The sequence below is a fragment of the Suricata suricatta genome, chromosome 14 (genome assembly GCF_006229205.1).
Source record: "Suricata suricatta isolate VVHF042 chromosome 14, meerkat_22Aug2017_6uvM2_HiC, whole genome shotgun sequence".
NCBI classification, from domain to species: Eukaryota; Metazoa; Chordata; class Mammalia; order Carnivora; family Herpestidae; genus Suricata; species Suricata suricatta.
Genome location: NC_043713.1, coordinates 23133932 through 23160584, shown reverse-complemented (window position 1 = coordinate 23160584; position 26653 = coordinate 23133932). Strand labels below are relative to the sequence as shown.

The following is a 26653-nucleotide window of genomic DNA, read 5'->3' as shown; positions in this document are numbered from 1 at the left end:
TATCAAGCCAGGCAGAGGGTGCAGGGGCTGCAAAAATTTCCCCAGATAGGAAATGAAAAAATATTTATCTTCCAGGGTGTCATGAGGTCAGCTAAGCTAATACTGGCAAAAAAAAAAAATCCCTTGTGCATAATGGGTGCTCAACAGATGTTAGTTCCTGCCCTGCATAAAGGTGTTCTGTTACTTTTATCTGGATGTTAATGAGAGATCTCCGAGGAGGGTTTGCTAGGTGCGGGAAGAACATTGAAAGCGCTGCCCTCATTTGGGGATGGGGGTGGGGGACAGAAAGGAAGACTTGGTGGGGGGGCGCCTGGGTGGCTCAGTTGGTCAAGCATCCATCTTCGGCTCAGGTCACGACATCGTGGTTCGTGGGTTTGAGCTCTGCATCGGGCTCTGTGCTGACAGCTCAGAGCCTGGAGCCTGCTTCAGATTCTGTGTCTCCCTCTCTCTCTGCTCCTCCCCCGCTCATGCTCTGTCTCTCTCTGTCTCAAAAATAAATACAAATTTTAAAAAATGTAAAAAAAAAAGAAAGGAAGACTTGGGGCTCAGAGAGCAACATCTTTGATGCTCACCACACGGCCACAAGAGTCATTAATGTCCCCTTACCACAAAGGCTTTCCCAGACCACCCACCGAATCCTTCACTGTCTCCTTGCCCTGCTTTATTTTCATTCCTGGCACTGTCACCAGCCATATGATACATTCACTTGTTCATCTGTCTGTCCTGCTAACACAGATGCTCCATGGTTACAAGGACTTTGTTTAGTTCGCTGCCGGGATTGAATCTCAGCACTGCCAACTTTGAGCTCCTCTGGCCTTGGTCAAGTTATTCACCACTCTGTATCTTTCTCACAGAGTCATTTTAATAATGAAATGCACCAATAATAAAGTAGCACTTGGCATAGTGCCTGGCATATCATGAGTTTTCAACAAATGGTAGCTGTTATTATTGGTTGCTTTCCAGCCCATTGTTTCTTCTTTGGGGTCACCATCTGGAGAAGACCTCTGTGGCTATTCAAGGATTCATCTCATCCTGAGAGGAGCTAGAAATAGAAGCTGCGCTCATTGGGGAACCTTGAAAACACTGCTTACCTTTCAAAGCAGGCGGACTGGGATCTGTAGGACACTGGTTCTCAAGTACAGCTATAAACCGAAATCACCTGGGGAGTTTTAAAAAGTACTCATGCTCGGGTCCTACCCGCAGAGGATCTGACATAATTGCTATGGCAGGCGGCCTGAGAATGGGGATTCTCTGAAGGTCCCCAGGTGCTTCTAATGGGTAGCAGGTTTGAGAGCCGCTGCTCCAGGGTGCCACCGGATTTCCCCTTGAAAGTCAGCGAGACAAGTGTCTCGTTATGGCCTGGCAGTTAATGCATTTTCCTCAAAGGAATCTTTGCTCACAGACCAGCACATTAAAAATGAGTCACTTTGGCCCAGTGGGACCCCTCATTTAAAGTTTGCTGTCTCGTGGTGCAGTATCCTTGGACTCTAGTGCCCTGCAGAGGAAAACATGGAGACCAGGAGCTCATGCAGATGGGGAAACTGAGGCTGAAGCAGCTTAACAGCCTTCCCTCCATTGACCTCTCTAACCGGCTCAGCGGCCCCTCCCTGTGAAGATGGTGGGAGTATAGCCGGCGATCCCAGCACATCTTCAGACAAACAAACATTTTGTCATGTCTTTGAACTGCGGTAGAATCCAGACTTCATGGCTTGGGCCCCGTGAGGGTAATGGCCAAAGCAGTTATCTGAGATGTAAGCTGTAGTTGAATTAGGAGACAACCACATTTCAAGAAAGTGCTTTTTAAAAAGAAGCCCAGGGGCGCCTGGGTGGCTCAGTTGGTTGAGCAACTGACTTTGGCTCAGGTCATAATCTCACGGTTCACAGGTTCAAGCCCTGCATTAGGTTCTGTGCTGACAGCTCAGAGCCTGGAACCTGTTTTGGATTCTGTGTCTCCTTCTCTCCCTGCCCCTCCCCTGCTCGTGTTCTCTATCTGTCTCTCAGTAATAAATAAATGTAAAAAAATAAAATAAAAGGAAGCCCACCCCATTGCTTCTACTTCCCTGCTGTTTAAAGGTAAGGGGATGTACATTATGCTGAGAGAAATAGCCAGTGACAAAAGGACATGCGTGATTCCACTTGTGCGGGCAGAATGACAGGGACAAAGTAGAAGGATGATTGCCAGGGGCCAGGAACCCGCGGTTTGGGATCCTCCTGCATTGAGTACAGACTCACTTTTGTGAGACGGATGGTAGGGATGGTTGGACAACAACGTGAATGTACTCAGTGCTACTGAATTATACATGTAAAACGGGTTACGATGGTGAATTTTATGCTGAGTGTATTTTGCCACAGTTGAATATAAATTATTTTTTTTAACTTTTTAACTTTTTTATTTTGAGAGACAGAGTGAGTGGGGGAGGGGCAGAGAGCGAGAATCCCAAGCGCACTCCACACTGCCAGCGCAGGGCCTGACGCCAGGCTCCATCTCATAAACCATGAGATCATGACCGTGAGCCAAAACCAAGAGTTGGATGCTTAACCAGTTGAGCCACGCAGGAGCCCCAAAAATAAATTATTGCTTAAAAAGCGATTCTATCACAATTTTTTTAAATATACAGACAGGTCACCACATGGAGTCTGCAGACCTCTAGGAACTTAACTGGGCTTTGATTGGTTTCCATGGAAACCTAGGAGGAGACTGTGAATTTCACTGGACAGGATCCCCTAAAGGACGGAGTGGGGAAGGGGCAGCCCTGAATAAAGGGCATGTGAGAGCATTTAGGGCATCTCGAAGACTCAGTGCAGCTGATTTAACCATTCTCTTCCTTCACCCGTGTGCATTTCAGCTGCATAAACAATGAACCCGCTGCTTTGAAGCTTGTGTTCCTTTCCTTGGCTTGAGAAACTCCCTGCCGCACATTTTTATGGAAATGAGTTTAATAGAATGAGTGTGGAGTCGACAATAAGAACGGCTCTTTGGCTGAGGTGTTTTGTTTTTTTTTAAAGGCTTCTAATACGCCTGAGATAGATATTGGCACAAGTAAGAATTATACCTCCAGAGAGAAAAGACTGGAGAGGGGGACTGAACATCTCTGCCTAGACGGGCCTCTGGGAGAGTGTTGTTTTTCTAAATGATCTTTTGATGAGTGTTTGTAATGCAGAGAATTAACCCCTATTATAGGTCAGCCTGCTGCTCTGATGGAGAAATCTGCCTGGCCGGTGGGCAAGGCAGATCATAATTCCTCAGGGCTGAGCATGATATCAGAGGTCGGCGAGGGCCTTGCTGCGTCCACGTGTGGCGCTCTGACCTGCAGCATCGGCATCACCTTGTCTGCCTCTTGAAATGGAATCTGCACTCCATCAGCCCACATCCCTGGGTATTCGAGTGCACACCGCCGTCTCGGGGGCCGTGTTCTGGATGTCCACCAGGAGGGTGGTGCTGGCACATCTCTTCACCAACTTGACCTCTGCCTGTTGGGAGCCCGGTCCCCCACTCGGACAGCCCCGATGGCCTCAGAGCGTTTGGTCACGTGAAGGGGCAGCAGAACCTCGTATTCACATGGAGGGCGCTGCATCCACGCAGCCTGGGGTGGAGCCCAGCTCGCTGCTTACAGCCTGTGTGACCACAGATAGAGGGCTTACCCTCTCTGTGCCTCGGATTCCTCTCTGTGAAAATGGATATAATGAGAGGCCCTACCTCAGGGGGTTGTTCTGAGGATAAATGGGTTGATCCATACGAAGCAGAGCAGTTTGAGGAGCGCAGTAAATGTTAGCAATTATTTTTGTATGACATAGATTTCTGTCTCATGCTTCGGCTCACGTCTGTCCCAAGTCCCAGTGAACAAGCTTCACTCCTCGTCCATATGATAGCCTTGCAAGTGTCTGAAGGCAGCTCCCATGCCACCCCCCCTTCCTTGTATGCCTTTCCCATTCCTTGTGTGATGTTCTTTCCATTTCCATGGCACGCTCACCAGAAGGTCTTCTGGGAACTAACACTAGCACGTCTACAAGACTCACAGCATCTGTGCAACACCCCCATCGCCCCCTAAGGCTAAAAATTCTACTCCCCCATAGCCTGACTTCTTTTTCCCTTGATCTAGTTTCTTGTAGATCAGACAGGGGTGCATTTGGGTGCCGCAAGGAAGTGTGGTGCCCAGGGGCCTTGCCAAGGTCTTCCTGAGCCCCATGATCCCCTGCTCTCCAAAGAGTAACGTCTTGATGCCAGTCAGGCTTGCGGGCTTCTCTAGGCCTCAAGCAACAGGGACTGCAGAGCCTGTGCCCTACCGTAGGAGGAAGGCCTGCCCAGGGCCAATGGGAAAAGCAGAGCAACATCTCTCAGCCTTCAGTGTAACTCTTGCCCTACTTACAACCCCTCCTTCCCAAGGGTTCCCTGGGGACCTCATTCAAGATGGACTTCCATGGCTCCAAGTCAGTAGCTTTGGGCCATCTGTACATCCACATGCACTTCCCCTGGTTCTCATTGCTGGGAGTCCTTGGGGACCACTAGCTTTCAGAATGAAGGTCATTCATTCTCCTCTGCCCCTTCCCTTGTCCCGTTTGTCCACATGCCCAGATGTCTCTCTGTACCCTGAACACATTCTAGGTCTTCCCATCCACCCATCTTTACTCACACCGGTACCCATTGTCACCACAAGGCTACCTCAGATGTCCCCATCCTTCAAGACCAGCTCAAACCTCATCTCCATGGAGCCTTCACTGACCCACCGCTAACCGGAACATGGCCCTGTGCCTTCTAAGCATGCCTCTTCCAGGTTCCTACCAAGATTCTGCTTGGTGTGCGTGCTGGTGGAGGTCCTGCAATGTACAGATTACAGCATGGGCTCTGGAGCCATACACCCTGGGCCCCCTCCCGGTCATGACCTTGGGCAGGTTGTGAATAGCCTGCATCGAGAGGCTGATGGGAAGACTACAGAAGGCATGCCTGTAAAATGCCAACACGGTGCTCAGCTCCAAGCAGGTCCCACATAAATGTTGACTGACATCATTTTCTTATCCTTCCAACAATCACATTGAATATTTCATCTCTTTGACTACATTATATGCTCTTTGAAGACAGGAAAGGTTTCAGTCATCATCATCATTTGCACCACACAGGGACAACACTTGGCAGAGACTTCTGGTAGGGAACATGAGGCTGTCAGAGCCCCCCCCCATTCACCCCCCCCCCCCCGCCATCCTGGCCTGGAAGGGGGGACAGCCCTACGCAGCCATTCAGCATGAGGGGAGGAACCAACCTTCCTACCTTGCGCTCCCCGCACCACACACTCAGCTACAGTGGCCTGGGCTTTCATTCTTCAGAGAATCCATCCCCATTTCAATTTGCCCTAATCTTGTTGAGGGGCCAGAAGGGTGAAATAGAAGGCTTATTGGAACATGCCTTCTCCCCCAACCTTTTTTCTGTCTCCCAGACACAAGAGATCAGGCTCAGAGCAGGTGGGGGCATAGAGCAAGTGGCATAGACCAGGAGGCACCCGCGCTGGGTCGCTGGAGGAGCGTGCCAGTGCCCACCCTTCAGGGGTGAGCATGAGCAAGGCCCTTCTTCATTCCCTGGCAGGCAGCTGGGACTGAGCGTCGTGCTCCTCCTGCTCCCTCTGCAAAGAAGATGCTCAGAGCATTAATTATACCTTCCTGCCGGATCTGTTGGGGGTCCCAAATTCCCTCCTCAGCAGCCACCTGCTGCTAGATTATTTCCCAAGCACCTACGATGCTTTCAAAATCAAAGCCTCCCTTTGGCTGTACCTGACACTAAGAAAGAAGCAAAATGGCCTGGTGGGAGCAATAACTGAAGAAGACCCTAAGGCCCCCATGACGGGGGTCTAGACAGGAAACTCTGTTCACCTGCCTTCCTGCAGCACCTCCAGAATCCGCCTCTCACTGGGAACACCAAGGGACGGGGTGGCATGAGGAAAGGGCAGCTCCAGTCTTGTGTCTCCTGTACTGAGCGGTGGCCATGGAGAAGGGAGGAGTGTTGGTTTCCTGTCTCCTCGGAGCCGTGACGCCTTGTGACTCCCTCAACAGTGCACCACATGAGACCAGGTCTGAGGACAGAGGACAGGGCCTCTGCCACTATCCCCACCCGCAGGCTCTGGCAGGAAAGCCATTTGAGGACATCAGTTGAGCCAATGTACTTATTGATTTGTGAGCCCCTCTGATAAAGTGGAGTTTCCACTCCTGGATTTTCTTTAAAGATATATTCTTTTTATTCTAGGGAATTCTGACTTTTGCCCCACGCACACCACTGAAACTTTCTTGAACTCAGTTCACCAGTATCCCGTTGTGGGCCCCAGAGCCACTCTTGCTCAGACACCAGGGGCTGATCCCAGCTGAGGGCGGCACCCCTGCCACCACCTCCCTCCCCAGATCTGCCCCACCAGCCAGGAAGGGAGCTCCTGTTGGTCCCCATGTCGCCTTCCCCAGGACGCCTCTTGCTCCAGAGCCTGGCAGAAGACAGTGCACATTCCCCAATTCTCCTCTGCCCTGTGGCTTCTAAAACACATCAGTATGTCCTCTGTATATTTTCAAAAGGGTTCAACAGGCAAGTAACCAGAGGGAAGCCACAGCTAGTGGTTAAGAAAAACGCATCAGGTTCTGGGTTTCCATTCCAAAGTAAGGAAGAGCTGTGAGTGAATTTCTCAGCTGCTCTCTTGGCCTGGCCCTTATTTCTGGCCCAGGGGCAGCCTTGCCCAGGCAAACATTGTTTTACTTTCAAGGCATGTATTTCTGGAAGGAAGCCCCCCCACCCCTCTGTGTGCCTGCTTCAGCCCTAGAGGCTGCAGATAGGCAGATGTTAATTGCAGGAAATTCCATTCCCTAAAAGACTGCTCATTTGCATATCAGAGAAAACTCCCCCTATATCACCTCCCCTCTGGGTGACTCTGCTTTAGTCTCTGGCCGTCTCAGCCTCTGACTAGAAAGTAAATCGGACTATTCTTTATTTATGAACCACCCACCCAGAAGTGAACTTCTACAGTTTGCCTTGTGTCTGTAATTGTTTTTAAGATTTTATTTTATTTTTTATTTATTTGTTTTGAGAGAGAGAGGGAGAATCCCAAGCAGGCGCCATACTCTCAGTGCAGAGCCCAACGTGGGGCTTGAACTGATGAACCCTGAGCTCATGACCTGAGCCGAAACCAAGAGTCGGATGCTTAAACAAATGAGCCATCCAGGCACCCCTAAGATTTTATTTTTTTAAAGTAATCTCTACACCCAACATCAAGAGTCACGTGCTCCACTGACAGCCAGTCAGGCATCCCCGTGTAATTTTTAGAATCAAACTTAAACTCCTCCTGCACATATAACAATGCGATGAGTCTAGTTGCATTGTGCTAATGGAAGGAATTTGGCCTCAAAAAGCAGCTATGACTCCATTTATAGGACATTCTGTATAAAACAAGAGGACAGAAAGCAGTGGTCACTAGGGGGTTGGGGGAAGGAGAGGTGACCAAAAGGGGACACGAGGGAATTGTAAGGAGTCCATTTGGGTTGGAGCATTGAGGTCAGGGAAACTCTCTAGTCATTTCCTCTCTCCCCACTTCCCTCCGCCAGTTTGAGGCCCTCCTCTGAGGAAGTATGTGCCACAGAGGAGAGAAAACCGCTGTCATAATTGAGGACTCTCAGAAGGTTTCAACCACTTAATAAAGCTTTGCTTAACAAATAAAGAGATTCTAGATGTTGATCGAAAGCTCCTGGGTATTTGGGCTTTTTAAGTTTTCATCTGCTTTAGCCTGGGTCGGTGATATGTCTTCAATTGGTGAAAAGGACAGTTCAAATGCTAAACGGGGAGTTCCATCAGCAGATACCAAGACCATCCCTAGAGTCTCCCATTGGACCCCCTCAGTCTGCATTGTTTCACCTTGACCCCGAAGTGGGTCTGCCTTCTCAATTTAAAGAGACTGTTCCACGTAAGCCAAATGGACACCTCCCAGGTTACATTGTGGGGCCAACTTTGTGAGTTACGTAGAAAACAGTTTCCAAATTGCCTGGCTGTATTTTCCATTCTTTGCTAAAACACATGTCATCACCATATCTTGTAGGGAGGGATTCCATCCCAGAGCACAAGTTCTTGAGCAGTGGCTGAAGTCAGCTAAAGCACCTATACAACAAAAAGACACTCTGTAGAACTCCCAGAATCCTCTGAGCCAAACACAGCTGTGTTCACTCTACCATTTAGGGCTGTTTCCATCTGCTCTTCACCTGCGCCCATTATGAAGCTGGCCTTATCCATTTTCAGCAGGGACTCTGTGTCTCTGATATTGTAGCCACATCAGTTCTACTCATCAGCACCAAAGTAACTGGCTTGATTTCAAATGTAGGGCTATTTCTGAGATTCAGCCACTGGATAAATGAAATTCCAGGTTCTCGTCATTACTCTGTTGATGGTGGCAATGAACTTGACTATGGCTCCTATTTATCCATCTTCTTACTAGAGGAGAGCAGATTTGTCTTGCATGGTTACCTCAAGTTGGGGTGGAAAAGTATTCCTTCTGAAATATTGGTATCTTGCCTCCCTGTCCACAGATGAGAACCCCTGGACCTCGGGGAAGGCTTGACAGGGAAGGGATCCAGGAAGGAGTGCTTCCTTCGGATGCAGAGAGATCCCAGAAGGAGGTGCTTGGGAGAGAGGGTATCTGCACATGCTGATCATCAGAACTAGGTTTTGTTTTGTTTTGTTTTGTTTTTGTCTTCTAGGGTTATCTGTCAGAAGGGTTGGTAACTAAGTGGTACCGCTCACCACGTCTGCTCCTGTCTCCGAACAACTACACCAAAGCCATCGACATGTGGGCCGCTGGCTGCATCCTGGCCGAGATGCTCACAGGGAGAATGCTCTTTGCTGGTAAGTCACTAACCGTGCCATCTGACTTCTCTGATGGCGTGCTGCAGAAAGGGAAAACTGAGTGCAAAAAAAAAAAAAAAGAAAAGAAAAGAAAAAAAACACAATAACATGCTAATCACAAAACATCCTAGTCTTTCTCTTTAAAATTACCTGTATGAGGTCACCTGGGTGGCTCAGTTGGTTAAGCATCCCACTCTTCATGATTTCAGCTCAGGTCATGAGCGGACATTGCAGAGCCTGCTTGCAATTTCCTCTCTCCCTCTCGCTCTGCCTGTCCATTGCTCTGTCTCTCTCAAAATAAATAAGTAAACTTTAAAAATAAAAATTAAAAAAAAAAGATTACCTGTACAGCCTTATGGATCTACTTGGAGGCACCTTATTATCATTTCAGGCAAAATACTGGAGAGACTAAAAGTAGCCAATCGAGTGCAGAACTTTCAAAATCAAGTAACTACGTATGTTCAAACACCTTGAGATTGACCACTGAAAACAGCTATCCTACATTTTTAGCCTCTTCCTCCTCTCTCACTGCGACTGTGAGTGGCCGGTCTGGAGTGTTCATTTGGACAGGGGGCCCCACAAGGGGTTCCCAGAGTCCCTGACTGACCCTCCATGAGCCATGGGGGAAAGCCAAAGGGTTGAGCTGTAGGCACTTGCTGGGGCAGCATCACAGCATCCACACGTGCTTGGTGCTACACAGGGTGTCGTTGTGGGACCTGGAGGAGCCCACCGTAGGCCACCAGCTTCCAGCAGATGGGAGTCCTGTAGCATTCTGGTAAGGGGAGGACACTCGGAGCAGCTAGAGGAGTCTGTGGGCTTCTTGAATTTGGAGAGTCTAGAGCCTGCAGCTTCTTAAGGATGAAGTTCCAGCCTGATGCCCAGCAGGGAGAAGGTGCTCAGTAAGTCCTTATTTAGTGAATGAATGAAGAAGAGAATAAATGCCTGATTCCATCCTGTTCTGCTGCACTTGCCCCACAGACCTGGCAGAATCTGTCCTCCTCCCTCTGCCTGAAGGAATGAGGGGTGCCACTTAGTTACCAAGACACATTCCAAACCCAATTTATTTCTGAACTCACTCTCTCTGATTAGGATTCTCCTAATTGGAAATTAAAAGGTGAGGCTCAGCTTTAAAATCACTTTCTTTCCCAGCCTGGTAAAGACACACAGAGAGGCATCTGGGAAGAAGACTTGGGAAGACTTGGACCCAGTTTCTCCTGTTACCTTTGCTCTGGCTGATGTGTCTACATCAGACCGTCCATTCCAGAAGCAGAGACATTTGACAAAGACGAGCCCCAGAGATGGCAAGCAACCTGCCCACAGTCACACAGCAAGTTAGTGGCAGAGGGAAGACCAGAACCCAGGTCCCCTGCCCCCCCCCGTGGGCTCCCACCATCTGGTGCTGCCCCTCCCAGGCCTCCTAGAGCCACGTGGGGGCTTCCACCCTCACCCCCATCCACCCCCACCACTTGGGCGGCTCACTTGTAACCATCTGGTCTTTGGCTCCCCAGGGGCCCACGAGCTGGAGCAGATGCAGCTTATCCTGGAGACCATCCCCGTGATCCGGGAGGAGGACAAAGACGAGCTGCTCAAGGTGATGCCTTCCTTCGTCAGCAGCACCTGGGAGGTGAAGCGGCCGCTGCGCAAGCTGCTGCCCGAAGTGAACAGCGAAGGTACCTCCGCCGGCCAGTGGCCAGCACCTGAAGGCCGCGCACCGGCTTCCCGCTGCGGGGCTGGGTGGGCGCCTCCTTCCGCCCGTCACAGTCCTTAGAATAGAAACTGAGGGAGGCGCCTCGGTTGAGCGTCTGACTTTGGCTCAGGTCATGATCTCACAGTTCATGGGTTTGAGCCCCGCATTGGGCTCTGTGCTGACCGCTCAGAGCCCCGAGCCTGCTTCCGATTCTGTGTCTCCCTCTCTCTCTGTACCTTCCCCCCTCGCTCTCTGTCTCTGTCTCTCTCTCTGAAAAATAAGCATTAACATTTTTTAAGCAAAAAAATATATACCTAAGTGACAAATGTGATGAAGAAATCTAATCTCAAAACAAGTAAAAGGAGTGCTCTGGGTGAGGCAGAGCTGGGGACCTCAGGGCCCTGCCGACCTGCCTCTGTCTCCAGAGCTGCCCCTGAGAATATTTCCAGAACCCCTAGGGCCCTGGGAAGTCCAGTTTGGAGTCTCCTTGGCCACAGGAATGTGACAAGATTGTACAGAAGTCTCATTACATTAGAAATGCCTTCAAAAGATGTGGGGAGATGGAGCCCAGAGGAGAGGAGTTGGGGGTGGGGCGGTTGAGTGGGTTCTCGGTTGAGGCAGAGCCAGCAGATTGTGGAACCTACAGGGTGACCCTTCTAGCAGTGTCCATGCCGCTCACCTCACGTCTGGACAGAGCAGGGGAGCCTGGGGCTCTGCCCAGGACCCAGGCTGCCAAAGAGGGGTTGCCATCTTTAACACGCAACTTTCACCCACTTCCGGCTGAAGCCAGGGGAAGAGAGAGCAGAGCAGGAGGTCTTTATGCATCTGGCCTGAAAGTGGGGTGCACACATCACTTACGCCCCCGCCCCACGGGCCCCGTCATATCAAACCGAAAGGGAGGCTGGGAGATGCGGGCCAGCGTGTGCTGGGTGGAGGGGGGGCTCCCCCAGGACCTGACTGCTGCCTTGAACCGTGAGGGAACCAATCATGGGGAAGAAAGAACATGGTGACACGCGGGCACCACAGAGGGCAGAGGTTAGGGGCGGAGGTTAATGGGGGCAGGTTTGGGTTAGATATAAGGTGGGCTTTTCTAATATTTGGGCTTCCAGAAGTGTGTGGGTGCATGCTAGGCGACCAGCCGCCAGGGAGAGGAAGGAGGGGACTGATTTTTAGTAGAGTCGGTGGAGCGGCCCTTTCCAACTTCAGGGTGTGCTGGGTCTTTATTAATAACAGTAATGACGCTGAGAGCTTCAACTCTCTCCTTTCCTTGTCAGAAGGTCCAGAGTAATAGCTCGGGTCCGGAGGAGGGGGGGGCCCAAAGAGGGAGAGGCTTGGCCAGCCTGGAGCCCGGCAGTGCCCAAGCGGGGCTGTGCGCTTCGGTGCCCGATTCTTCCCAGCCCTGGCAATCTGTGACACTCTCTCGGGCCTTGCCGCCCTGACCCAGAAGCACCCCCTGAGCCCCAGAACACTTGGCCGTGATCAGAGTTACTGTTGCGTTACTGATCTTTCAGTCTAGGGTTACAGAGAAGCGCCGTGTCCTCCTAGGAGGCAAGTGACCTTCTGAATCTATCGGTTTCCTGAATCATTGATGAGTCATCCTGCAAAAAGACCCAGGGCTGGAGTGAGGAGCAGGGGCGCGGTGCTGGCTGAGGCCCCTGAGCTCAGCTGCATTTCTCCCTTGCTGCTCGGGCGGTAACACAATCAGCCAAGTCATGATTTAGGTGGGGCCTCCCGCACTGAGAGGTAATGCAAACCTCCAGAGAGGCGGACCTTGCCCTGAGGTAACCCAGGGCAGAGCCCACAAGGCAGATGGCTGGCCCTGCCCCCTCTTGGGAGAAAGGACACCAGGACCTGTGCGCAGAGCTCATGTTTGGCCGACACACACCCACGCCACCCGCCTGACTGGCCGCCAGGATCTCGTATCTTTTCGTGCTGGTTGGCAACAAGCCACTCCTCAAGGCTTCTGAGTGTCCCTTCCTATCTGGGTTCCAGCTGCCCGGGACCTCCTCTTGATCTAGTCCCTGGTCCCCAGGAGGGCTTCAGGCTGGTGGCTAAATATTGTTAATATCAAGCCTGTCCACCCTTGTTTGTCAAACCTCCAGGGGCAATATATGGTAGGATGACTGGGCTCAGGAGCCCTGGTCCCGCCCCACTCGCCTCACGTGCTCTGTGGGAGTGGGTGTTGCAGAGACACCATAGCTCCCCCAACCCCACAAATGGAGCCACCTCTGAAATCTGTCCCATGCTGTCTCCTAGAGGATCCCCGCCCCCCCTCCACAGTGGAACCTGCTCATGGACACATCTTGTCTGGGCGTCTTTCCCCACTCCCCTACCCATGCTTCCAGGATCACCACCACATGAACAACCTACATCCCGACCCCTGTTTCTGGAGAAATCTACCCCAAGATAGAGTTCTCGCCCCAGACCTCCTCTAACCAGCAGTGACTTTAGCAAGTCACTTTACCTCCTCTGGACCTCTGTTTATTCATTCGTAAAGTCAAAAAAAGCAGAATCTGCTCCGAATCTGTCACTGGATTGTGGTGAGGATCACCAGAAAGAAAATGGCTAAAAACCTTTTTACAAAAGGGAAGGTACAAAAAAAAAATGTCCCCGCGCTGAAGAGGCTCATTCTCTGCGGGCAGGACAATGAGTGACCTTCATGTCCTGTTTTGCTCCCCACAGCCATTGACTTTCTAGAGAAGATCCTGACCTTTAACCCCATGGATCGCCTAACAGCAGAGATGGGGCTGCAGCACCCCTACATGAGCCCATACTCGTGCCCCGAGGACGAGCCCATCTCCCAGCACCCCTTCCGCATTGAAGATGAGATCGACGACATCCTGCTGATGGCCGCCAACCAGAGCCAGCTCTCCAACTGGGACAGGTGCGGCTCCAGGGGGCCTCTAGCGCTGGAGTGCAGAATCCACGCTCTCATACTCCCACTTCTACTTGGCTTCTGATCCTCCGTGAACTTCCGGTCTGTCTCCCCAGCTCTACGGCCCACGGGTGCTGCCTCCAGTTTAGCTTCCTGCCCTTCTCTCCTGTCCCCAGGCGTGCTCAGCAGATGAGCGTGTGTGGGTCAGGGGCCTTCCTTTGCGCAACGCAGCCTGCACTGCTTTCCTCCCCACCCTGAGTATACTGGGCACAGGGCTCAATACAATGTTCTGCAAGCATTTAAGGAGCACCCATCACTGGAGCTCACTTCTAGCAGAATGGGAATCTGCCCTAGAAAAGTAGACTGCACCAGTGCCGGGCAAGGCAACAATGTAAAAGTCACTACTCCACAACACTCTGATGTGGTTCACATCATTCACACCTCCTGAGAATGCCATGAAGGGAGGTGCCATCGTTATTAGTGCCCACTGACATACAACGAAGTTACAGCCCGGAGATGTTAGAGAGGACTGTCTCGCCACACAGCTAATAGCTGCCTCGTGTGGGGTCTCCTCGATCCTGCCTCTGTGTCAGACACTGCTGAGCAATCCCAGGACTCTTTCCTGCCCAACTGGGCTTGCCCTGGGAATCCTTCCCAAACACCGTGTGCCCAGAAGTCACTACCAGTGAGTGATTAGGAGTAGGCTAGAACACACATTGTTTCAACAATCTCCGTGTAGGCATGTTATGATTTGTTAGGTCCCTTCCTGTTCCGACATTAGATCAGGCAGCTTAACATTTGGGCATCACCATCTGCTAATCCTGGAAGGGAGAGCCAAGAGCTGCTCGGTATAGAAATAGAAGTCGAGGGCTTGCTTAGCAGCGAGGACTCTGAGGGGGCCTAAGTGGGAGCCCCACTGCTGTGGAAATGTGACAGCTAGTTACATAAGTGACAGATGAGCAAGTTCTCCTTTTCAGTCATTTGACAGATGATAGGTTTCAGATTAAGGAGGCACCGAGGGAGGGCCAGGGCGATGCTGCTATTTTTGGACAGTTTTTCGTGTGTTGTCTTGATTGTTGTTATCAAGCGGTGTCAGCAAATAGAGATTAATGAAGACTCTTCCTCCCGCTCCCCCCATGCTTGTCCTGCCCTTGACTGTGGTCCCTCAGCCCCTCCCCCTCCACCCACAGCCTGTCAGGGCACAGAGCGCTGGCCCAGCCGGGCACATCTGACGATTCTCAAGTTTCTCTGGCCACTGCCCACCAACTCTAACCGTTTCTAGACCTGAAGCGTTTCTGCTCCTAACTTGCCCCTCCCACCCGCAGGAAGGAAATGGGCAAATCAATGGCAGGCCTCTACCTACAGGCCCTCCTGCTTTGTGCAGATGGGTTCACCTTCAAACACCAGCATACCCATCTGTAAGGCAGAGTCACTGTGAAGCCTTCAGAGAACCAAGGTTTGGCCCTTGGCCTGTAGCAGCCAAGGATGAGGGTCTTCACAAGCTCTTCCTCCTAGAAACCTCTGCAATTCCGCGGCCCCTTGTGGGAGGAGGCAGTGTGATGTTCACCTCTGGGAGTGACTCCTGCCCTAATGGCGTCGCTGAGAGGGAGGGTGGGCAGTACTGGGGCCTTCCTGTGCCTGGCAGAGCGCCTCATGTGGACTGCCGCCATGAGTCTCCCCTTCACGGCCAAGCCTGCCCGTCTGGTGCGTTGGTTTTTCCTGTGTGAGCACTAGGCATCCTGTACCATGAGCAGGCTGCTGTCTCCTCTGCACTCCCTCCCTCCCTCCGCATGTTCTGGCAGGGGGAGGAGAGGCCGGCCTGAGCTGGTGGCCTGCACACCTGCCCTTCATCGCTCGGCCAGCGGACTTTGCGCACCCTCTGTGGCTGCAGGGCAGGTGACGGAAGGCAGAATCCCAAGGATCTTTGGCCTCATCTGAGGGTGTCTATAATCTTTCCTCGGACCCCAACTTCCCTGCATTGATGCAGGGTGCTGTGGGGCAACCAACCAAATCCACGGGGGCAAGAGTTCTTAGCCTTGGCTCTACCTCAGAATCGCCTGGGGACATGTTAAAACCAGGCCCCACTCTAGACCTACTGAATCAGAAATGAGAGTGTGGGGTGATTCTGATCTAAGCCGGGGCTGAGAAGCACTCAGTAGGGCCCTGCTACTCAAAGTGTGGTCCCTGGGCCAGCAGCATCTGCATCACCTAGGAGCTTATTAGAACCACAGAATCTCAGGCCCCACCTCAGAGCTATCGAATCAAGAGCTGCAATTTAACAAGGTCCCCAGGTGATCTGTGTGCACGTCTGTGTGCCGAACACTGAACAGGTGGATCCACTTGAAAGTAGACGCCATGAGGACAGGGCATTTGTTTTGTTCACTGCCGTGTCAGGCAATGCCCGAGCCTGGCAGGGGGTAAGGTGCTCAAGAAATATCTGTAGGGTATTGAATGAATACAGAAGAATATAAGGGTTAAGCCAAACAATCAGTCCCTCCACCTGAGCCCTGGAGGCCCACCATTACCTTGCCCCGTCACTCTCTTACCTTGGGAGGTGGGGAGGGTCCCAGGACTGGAGGGACAGGGAAAGAATGGAAAGGCATTCAGTCAAGATTAGGGGGTTGGCTCCTTCCAGGAAGCCAACTCACCCGAGGTTGGACAATCACCGTTCTGTCCGTCTGAACCTTTGCAGGTACCCCGTGAGCCTGTCCTCGGACCTGGAGTGGAGGCCGGACCGGTGCCAGGACGCCAGCGAGGTGCAGCGCGACCCGCGCGCAGGCTCCACGCCGCTGGCGGAGGACGTGCAGGTGGATCCGCGCAAGGACTCGCAGAGCAGCTCTGAGCGCTTTCTGGAGCGCTCGCACTCGTCCATGGAGCGCGCCTTCGAGGCCGACTACGGCCGCTCCTGCGACTACAAAGTGGGCTCGCCGTCCTACCTGGACAAGCTGCTGTGGCGCGACAACAAGCCTCACCACTACTCGGAGCCCAAGCTCATTCTGGACCTGTCGCACTGGAAGCAGGCGGCCGGGGCGCCCCCAAGCACCGCGATGGCCGCAGACGCCGGGCCACGCGAGGACGAGCCGGCCAGCCTCTTCCTGGAGATCGCGCAGTGGGTCAAGAGCACGCAGGTGGGCCCCGAGTGCGCCAGCCCGCCCGCCAACAGCCCTGAGCGCCGCCTGTCTGCCTCACCACCGGGCCACCCGGCCCCCGTCGACGGGGGCGCGAGCCCCCAGTTCGACCTGGACGTGTTCATCTCCCGCGCTCTGAAGCTCTGCACCAAGCCGGAGGACCTGCCGGACAATAAACTGGGTGACCTCAACGGCGCGTGCATCTCCGAGCACCCTGGCGATCTTGTGCAGACCGAGGCCTTCTCCAAAGAAAGGTGGTGAGCGGGAGGGGGAGCTCCAGGCCCCCTGGCGGAGGCCTGGCAGGAAGGGCTGCCTCCCTGGCACCTCCACTGCCCCTCCCCACCCCTTCTCTGCTTCCTTGGGGTTAGCAGAAAACAGGAAGGATCCGAGGAGGGAGAGGAATGTCCATTTCTTAAACTGCCTTAATAACTAGCCTTTAACCTCTGGGAGCAGGTTTGAACAGGAGCCTAGTTTGGGGGGTTGATCACTTTCCCAGCGAAGAGGGGGCCCTTGATTTTATAAGTGGTGGGTGGTGTTCAGGGAAGAAAGGTGTCTTAAACAGCAGTCGGCAAGCCCTACCACCTGGCTGCTTCAGGGGAATGTTGCTGGCATAGTGCTGAAACCATCTGGCCTAACTAACAGATGAAGGACAGGGACGCCCAGAGACACCAAGTGATGCAGTTATGATTAGGGCCTAGTCTGTGTCAGGGCAAGCCCAGTCTTCAGGTCTTGAAGCCTAGGCCATGGTCTTCCTCTGCTGGGGTTCACTCTGGCTTTCTGATCAGAAAACTTAGTGCAAGATGTCTCTTCCCTGCCCATTACTGTCTGACCTATTCGATCTTTCATTCAGAGCAATGTCTCTTATGTTCCAAAATTGGAAACTGGGCCAGGTTTCCCCACGTCACCAACCATATATTTTCTGGTTCCTCCAGGACTTAAATAGTCCCATCTGCCACGCCCCTGTGTTTGCCTCACCCCCTTGTGATCTGAAAACCTTGTTTCCGACCAGACCAGTCTGGGGTCTGCAGGTACAAGAACTCATCTTCCAGGCCTGTGCTCACACCTCCTCCAGAACTCCCTATGCACTCTCCTTACACACCCACGGATGCAAGGGCACAGCCCCAGTTCCCCAGTGGCTGTCGTTCACAGGTGAGTTTGAAGACGACAGTTCCATGAGTCCCTCCAGCCCAACACCCACCCACATACACAGAACCCACCCGCAGACATACACAGATCTCCTCTCCCAGCCGGCTTCGGGAACTCATGTTCTTGGCACGAATTGCTCCTTTGGAGGAAACAAGACAATGAGGTACCCACTGTAGAGCGAATGTTTTAGGAGAGAAAATTTCACTTGGGACCTATCACGCTTCATTAACATTGCCCTTGATTTTGATCATCCGTTTAGCTTTGGCAAAGAGCAGGCCCTAAAGAAATGCATGGAAAGCCGGTGGCCTTGGGGACAAGGAATCCAGTAAGGTAGGAAGTTGTGAAAGGCAGTGTGCCAAAAGCGGAAGTCCTTGGGGGTCAGGCACCGACATAGAGACCCCGAGACACAGGAAGGGCTTCAAAGCACCAGGCCCCTCATTGCTTAGACCAAGAAAGAGGAGTCTGGAGGACACATACTCGGAGGCGTGCTCTCACGCAGAGCCTGGGGTGATGGTGTGCAGACACGCAAGCCCTCTGCGGAAGCCTAGTCCGTCCCCTTGAATGCTCTGCCATTCCCGCCACTGGTATTCTGCTTCCCCACTAGGAATGCCCCCCCAAAGATACCCATAGGAGGTCTAGCCAGCCTGTAAGCGAAGACTTCCCTGCGTTGGCCTTGGGCTGTGCTCACCCTCCCCTCAACAGCACCTTAATCAGCTAACTAGGAGTTGTACATTGAAACCTGCAACACATTAGAAACTTATATTTAAAAACAGAATTAATCACGCTGACCAGTTTTTAAATGGAAAATATGTAAATATGAAGTGTTTGAGTTTCTTTTTTTTCTTTTTTTTAAAGAAAAAGAAATATACACCGCTCCTCATGTGCCATTTGTCCTCAGAGAGCGGCTTTACTTTTTTGGTAAAGGAACAAGCTGCTGACCTTGACCAGGAGTTCATAATAATTGTCATTATAGAGAAATTGTTGTAACTACTCATGTTTTAAAAAGATCTGTTAAACTTGATCAGGACAGGCCAAATAAAGTTTTATTGCAACACAGATTCCTTTATTCATTTATGTGTTCTCTCATTCATTTATATATTATCTCACCCTGTCCTGGGCAGCAGGTTGATTCACTAGAGTGAGCCCGGCTGCCTTCTTCCTGCATCCCTGAGGCCAGGGTTTTGAGGGGTTGCACTCAGAGGCGAGGGGAGCAGAGAATCTATACAGATTGGTAGTCAGGAAAGTGATTCCAGAATCACCTGGGTCAGGCCTGGTGTCCATACTGTAGATTTCAAACCACATCTCAGAGTCAAGTCCAATGCCCTGACCAAGGCTGAGCCTTTTGTCTGGTCACAAAGGTGCCAACACTGTGCTTTTTAGGGGAGCCAACACCCAAAAATACCTGCCCAAGCCACATTTCACAGATGCCTGGGAGCCCCCCAGCTGAATTTCACCCCTGACATTAGCCCTGACCTCGATTGTTATTCAACAACTATAAAATAGACAATATAAAGGGGTTTTTCCTAACCTTTTTAAACATTTATTATTAAGAGACAGAGAGAGACAGAGCATGAGCATAGGAGAGGTGGAGAGGGGAAGACATAGAATCTGAAGCAGGTTCTGGGCTCTGAGCTATGAGCACAGAGGCTGATGCGGGGCTTGAACTCACAAACCATGAGATATGACCTGAGCCAAAGTCAGATATTTAACAGACTGAGCCACTCAGGTGCCCTGCAAGGACTTTTTTTTTTTTTTTAATGTTTATTTTTGAGAGAGAGAGAGCATGAGCAGGAGAGGGGCAGAGAGAGAGAGAGGGAGACACAGAATCTGAAGCAGGCTCCAGGCTCTGAGCTGTAGACACAGAGCCCAACTAGGGGCTTGAACGCATGAACTATGAAATCCTGACCTGAGCCATAGTCAGACACTCAACCAACTGAGCCATCAAGGCACCCCGAAAATAGAGAGGGTTTTAAAATTTGTTTCTGTTGATTTTTGACCTCCCTGAAAGGCCCTTGCATTAAAAGAACTTTCTACTGTTGAACTGCATTTGAGTCAAGAGGAGCAACTGTGTTGAGGCGATTGTGGGAATCTCTCCAAAACATCAATGGAGAGTAACCTTCTCCTTGAGGGGCAGATGTGAGTGAAGAGAGCACCCGGGGTCGGGCCAGAGTCCTGGTTTGAAATTGCATATGGGCCTTGAGTCCCAATTTCAGGTGCTGGTAGACGTGGGAAGTAGGGTTTGAGAAGCCCCAATAGTAAACAGCACCAAAGGAAAGAAAAACTAAGAGAAAAAAACAACTGCAGTTTAACCTTGAACAATCCGGGTTTGAGCTGCACAGGTCTGCTTACATATGGATTTTTTACAGTATAGTACTATATCTCTATTTACTCTTTCTTATGATTTTCCTAATAACATTTTTTTCTCTAGCTTACTTGATTGTATGAATACAGTATATAATACATATAAAATGCAAAGTATGTGTTCATCGACTTTAAGTTATGGGCAAGTCTTCTGGACCGTAGTTAAGTTTTGAGGAAGTTAATAGACATATGCGGATTTTCATCTCTGTGGGAGGTTGGCGCCTCTAAGACCCATGTTCAAGGGTCAGTTCATCCACGTGTTGTCTGATCCTATCTCCTATGATGGTGTACTTCTTGAGGCACTTCTGACACTAGCTGTGAATTTTCCCCGCCAGAGGGTTCTCCGAGCTCTCCGCACACTGACATTGGACATGGCGTTCTGCCCCTCCGGAGAGCTTCTGCTTAGCTTGGGGCCTGATCTGTGCAGTAAGGAAAGTGGGATCAGGCACTGGCTTCGTTTCCTTCAGAAGCAAATCCTGAGACCAAAAAAAAAAACCAAGCGCAAGTGATTGGAGGGTGGGAGGAATGATCTCAGGAGACGCTGAGAGAACGTTGGGGGAACGAGTGGGCAGGGAAGGAAGGAGGAAGAGTGTGAATGACAGGCTTGTGGCTAAAGGCAAGCCTTTTTTTTTTTAAGGGAGAGAGAAAACAAGTCGGGGAGGAGGCAGAGAGAGAATAATCCCAGGCAGGTTCCGCACTGTCAGAGGCCTATGTGAGCCTGACTCACAAATCATGAGGTCATGACCTGAGCCGAGGTCGGATACGTGACCGACTGAGCCACCCAGGTCCCAGGTGCCCCACAACCTCCTTTTCTTTTTTTTTTAAATTTTTAAATTTTTTTAATGTTTCTTATTTATTTTTAAGAGACAGAAACAGCATGAGAAGGGGAGGCTCAGAGAGAGGGAGACACAGAATCTGAAGCTGGCTTCAGGCTCTGAGCTATCAGCACAGAGTCCAATGCAGGGCTCGAACCCATGAACTGTGAGATCATGACCTGAGCTGAAGTCAGACACTTAATCGACTGAGCCACCCAGGTGCCCCCACTAACCTCCTTTTCAACAATTGTGTCACCTTCTGTCTCCCAGAGCTGCTAACAAGTGGACCATAAAAGATTTACATTTCCACTTTAATTCATGGGCTCAAAACTAAGAGCTTTAAAAAAATTTTTTTTAATGTTTATTTATTTCAAGAGAGAGAGAGAAAGAGAACAACCAGGAGATGGGCAGAGAGAAAGAGAGAGAGACAGAATCCAAAGCAGGTTCCAGATTCCGAGCTATCAGCACAGACAGAGCCCGACACAGGGCTTGAATTCATGAACTGTGAGACCATGACCTGAGCTGAAGTTGGACGTTTAACTAAGCCACCCGGGCGCCCCTAAGACAGAGCTTTAAATGACTGAGAAATTCCTTTACAGCAACAAGGACACTGTGAGCCATGCTGAGTTGGTTAGTGCTGTTGGCACTGAATCGAAGTATGATTGTGGGAGTCCAAACAGCCATGACGGTTGGGCCATCACTGTCTTGACTTGGTTACTTCAGATCAGCTCCTGAGATGGGGATCCTTCAGCAAGTGATTGAGGGGGGACGTCCTACGAACAGGGGGAGTATGGGAAGCAGAGCAAGCCTGGGGAAGAATCCTCAGCAAGCACATGGTCCGGGCAGAGACCAGCTTCCGCCTGGCCCCACAGAACACTCGAGCATGAATTGCACCATGGAGTTGATCCTACCTCGAGAAAAAGTAGATAACCTTTGTGTCCCCATGTCAGCTAGTCACTGGTGGCCATGGGGGTGGCATGGAGGAGCAGAGCCCATTCAGCCAAAGGCAGTTCTCCTAGGAGTGGCTGTGAGCCCCTCAGCAGCCAGAACGCACACAGCCGCTGGACAGCATCACCTCTGCCGCAGGGGCTCTGGCCAGGGCACCATCTGCATTGCAGGACAGTGTGCCAGGCACTGTGGGGGTGAGGAGACAGAAGAAAGATGTGCCCTGCAGATTTTTACGGTCTGTGTGGATAAATGGGGCACATATATATAAAATGTCTGAGGTGGAAATAGGAGACCTTCATAGTCGCCCACCTAATGAGCCCTCCGTGGCCCATTTCCAGCCCTTTCATTATTAATTTCCTGCTGTCAACATTCTCCATACACCTCCACAACTGCTCCCTCCACCGAGTGCTCAGCCAAGTAACTGGACTGGAGGAGCCCCAAGACCAACTTCCAGAAAAATAATCCACTAGAAAAACTCACAGGACTCAGAAAAGCTGTCACACTCCGAGTTATTGCTTATTACAGTGAAAAGATACGTATCAAGGGGCGACTGGGTGGCTCAGTCAGTCAAGTGTCTGACTTCGGCTCAGGTCATGATCTCACAGTTTACAAGTTTGAGCCCTGCGTCTGTCTCTGTGCTGACAGCTCAGAGCCTGGAACCCGCTTCGGATTTTGTGTGTGTGTGTGTCTCTCTCTGTCTGTCTTTCCCCGGCTTATGCTCTCTCTCTTTCTCAAAAATAAACAAACATTAAGAACATTCTTTTTAACTAAAAAAAAAGAAAAGATGCAGATCAAATCAGCAAAGAGAAAAGGTGTGTGGCCAAAGTCCAGGAGAAACCAGATGCAAGATGTGAGGGGCTCCCTCCCAATGCAGTTCCATGGGGACGTGCCAATTCTCCCAGCAACAATGGGCGACAACACATGTGAGGTATTGCCCACCAGCAAGTCCCACTGGAATCTCGGCATCCAGGACTTTTACTGAGGATCAGCTCAGTTGGGTAGGACCGTGTGACAAGTGTGAGCTACCAAGTGTCCAGCACCCCATCCCAGGTCAAACAATACGATGTGCCCCGGGCCTCAGCTCGACAGAACCACTCTTCATAGACAGGGGACTCCAAGGGCTCAAGGGTCACTCCGAGCCAGCTGACTGCCAACTCTGTCAGCATGGTTGTTACCACGGGGGTAACTGGGCCACGTGCGTGATGGGCTGCTTTAGGAAGTCATTACTCGCTCCGTGAGCTGTACTGGAGCATGGAGCCAAGGGCCCCGGGGAGGTGTCCTGCGAGCCGTTGGTGGTGTGGCTGCCTGAGGAACGGCCACAGGAAGCAAGAGGCAAGACTGGGAACTGAGGATGTCAGCAGTCAGGCTGAGCCACCCCCAGCCTCAGAGGATGGTTTTCAAGGGGCTCCAGGCATGAGCAGGAAGGAAGAGATCAGAGTCTTTAGGCATGCGCTCCTCCTAGGTATCATCAGAGGATGTGGTGTTCTCTTCCAGGCTCCAAGCTGATTAAACCAAGATGCCCAGATATTTGGTCACACATTACCCTAGACGTTTCTCTGAGAGTGTTCTCTGATGAGATTCGCATTTAAATCAACGGGCTTTGAGTAAAGCAGATTGCCTTCATGATAGGGATGGGCCTCACCCAATGAGTTGAAGGCCTGAATAGAACAAAAGAGAGACCACCCCTGAGCAGGAAGGAATTCTGCCAGCAGATGACCTTTGGCCCTTCTCTGAGTCTCCAGCCTGCAGACCCACCTTGCAGATTTCAGGTTTGCCAACCTCCATAACTTCGTGAGTCACTTCTTGAAGATAAAGCTCTCTCTGTGTAAGAAAGAAAATCTTTCCCTGAAGAACACGGACTGACACAGGGGGTTAGGGCTTTACATGTGCCACCTCTTATTAATCCTCACAACAGCTGAGGAAACATGTCCTTAAACCCATTTTACAGATGAGGAAACTGAGGCACAGAGAGTTAAATAATTTATCCAAGATCAGCATAACATAAGAGTTCAGAGCAGGGATAACAGAGCCAGGCAGCTTGGGCTAGAAATCCAGCTCACCCATTTACTAGCTGTGTGACTTGGTGCAAGTTGCTTAATTGTTCTATGCCTCAGTTTCCTCATCTGTAAAATGGGGATGATAATAATAATACCTAACTCAAAATCATTATGAGGATTAGGTAAGTTAAAATATGTAAACCACTTAGACCAATACAGTGTTTGGCATGTAGAAAGTGCTATATATAAGCGCTTGATAAATAACCAAAACAAACAAGATGATACGCATAGTAATGGGGGAACCACTGAACAACACTTTCAAGGTCATGTATTCTCTGGGGTTTTTACTACTCTACATCAAACAATGTGGAAAATCCACCTCCTCATGAAGAACAAAAATTAACAACAAAACACCAGCCCTTGGAGTGTTCACCCGGCCCACATCCCCCATTTTCTGAGGAGTCTGCACCCCCTTATAGGGGAAGTTCCTGCATGCAGGTTTGTGCTGTGATGACCTTCCTCCCTGACCCGCTCTCTGGTACCATAGTAGCTGGACCAGGGTGCACACCTGACCCTCGCTGAGCCAATCATATGCTTCCTCCTGGGAATTTAGATTTAAGACCCAGAGATGCCTGTCAGTCTTTGCCATTGAACTGAGGACAAGTTGAACTGAGGACAAGCCAACTTTGGAACTGTGGGATGACCAGTTTAATCATGCGTTCTTACCCACAGAGGGAAAAGAATAAAGCAGGAGACAGAACTGCCCTAGTGCTGGCCAGTTTTCTCCCTGTCCCAAATCCTGTTGGGCACCTGACTGCACCTGTTGCCCCTGGTTCCCATTGGATCCCCTCGATGGCAGAATAATGCCCCTCGGTGTGCATCTTCCCTGACTGGACTCTGTTCCTTATACTGAGAAGGGCCTTGACTCACCTACTTTCCTCTGCCCCAGCCTTGTCTAAGGGAGCCATGCACTAAACACCGTTCCTGACCTGTGTGTAGGGGACACTTATTCCCTCAGCACCCATTCATACTTTGACATGGCATTATGGTGGCTCACTTGGAACAAAGCTTAGAGAAACGGGAGAGAATGGAGTAGTTTCATGACGTGAAGGGCTTTGGGAAGGATGTAGACAAAACCCACATCTGGGCCAGAATTGGGTGAACCCAAACTCAAGGGAGTAATGAATGCAAGGAGGCAGGGGGAGATGTGCAGGGGCCTCAGAAGGGCTACCTCATCTCCACAGCTCTGCCTAAGGCTGACCCAACCTGGGCAGGGCAGACATAGGTCAAGACCAAGAGAGGTCCCTTTGGCTTAGCACATATACAGGGTATGGCATTCTTACTGGGAACAGACATTCAGAGACCAAGGACACCAAGATGTTGGTGTAATTAAGCTTCCATCAAAATCTGCCAGCAGGAGTTTATTCAGCCAACAAAGGTCCCCTGACCATAGGAAGAAGAAGAGCCACAGCTGTTTTTTACCAAATGGATCTCATTAAATTAATTACATTACCCCTGGACAGCTCACTCAACACTCTCAATGACTTTTAATAAAATCAGGAGTGTTAGAGCAGAAAGAGACCATCTAATGAACCCAGTTCCTCACCTTGGAGAAAAGGTTGTAGATTCAGACAGACTAAGTGACAGGGACAAGATCACTAGCAAGCTGGTGGCTCCTGGCTCATAATCTCCACTCCCTTCTACAACATGATGCCTTATCTTGGGACCTGAGGCATCATTATCATTAGCTCTCCAGAAACGATTTCCAACACCCTTTCCTTGTGTATCTCCCTCTCTAGAGGCTGCAAACCTTGTTTTTCCAATCTTCCTAGAAATGATCCACAGACATGTTGCCCAGTTCTGGTCAATGAGAGATAAAGGGATATTTCCTGGGATGCTTCTAAACACTTTGGTTAAAAGGTAATCTTGAGATGAACACCTTTTACCCTCTTTTGAATTTGCTTTTGAATTTGCATGCCATGCTGGAACTGCAGCAGCCATCTTGAACTCATGAGACAACAAGCCAAAGGATGAACAGAGCAGATGTGAAAAAGAGGGATCAAAAGAGCCTGAGTCCCTGACCATGCCATTAAGCCGCAGAACCAGCCCTACAACTGCCTACATTCAGGCTTTTTGTTAAGAAAACAACAAATATCCTTAATGAATGTCAGTTCGTCTCCAGTTACAAGTTTTTTACTTGCACCAGAAGTCATCCAGGTGAATACAAGGATTATTTGAAGGTCCCCAATTCCTCCACTAGGGTGTTTTGATTCCTTCCTGCAACTGTTGCAGTCTGGGCTCCTACAGCTTGGTAGACTCTTAGTGAAGTGTGACGATCCAGTTCTCTAACACCTACTGTAAGGACGCAGGTTTGAGACAATAGAAGGGCACACATTGCCCAAGGCAAGAGGGACCACCCTTGTAATACCCTTAACATTCCTAATGTCAAGCCTAGAAATAGAAGCTATAGGTAATCAGTTATTGCTTCAGGCTAGTTACACCCTACATGAGGTTCCTGGGTCCTGGGTCCTGGGTCTACTCTGTGATTGGTTAACACTCTAAATGTTGTAATTGGATAAAACTGCTGTCAATAATATTGTATAATAATAATTGGATCACTGTACCTGTGTCACCATTTCCTGTAACTCCCCCTTCCCGAACTCATAAAAGCCCTGCCCCACCTTTGTTTGGAGCTCTCAGCATGGATCCACCGAACCGGCTGTGAGCCAGGTTCTGATTTTTTACTTTGCTTATCCATTTGGAGTGTCGTTGTAACTACTGTATTGTAAATGATGGAAAATAATTGCATATGTTAAAACAATAGTGTTATATTCTAAAAAAA

At 50.6% G+C, this 26653-nt stretch overlaps 1 protein-coding gene across 3 annotated transcripts in view; it reads left to right on the top strand.

The window, feature by feature from the left end:
• The window catches only part of MAPK4 (mitogen-activated protein kinase 4), a 144967-nt gene extending 126219 nt beyond the window's left edge, over nt 1-18748 (top strand). For all 3 annotated transcript variants that reach the window (XM_029922778.1, XM_029922776.1, XM_029922779.1), the window contains exons 3-6: nt 8710-8854; nt 10363-10524; nt 13224-13425; nt 16109-18748. In XM_029922778.1, coding sequence (XP_029778638.1) covers nt 8710-8854; nt 10363-10524; nt 13224-13425; nt 16109-16805 — 1206 coding nt within the window. In that variant the 3' untranslated portion in view covers nt 16806-18748. The remainder of the gene's footprint in view (nt 1-8709; nt 8855-10362; nt 10525-13223; nt 13426-16108) is intronic.
• Nucleotides 18749-26653: the final 7905 nt, after the last annotated feature.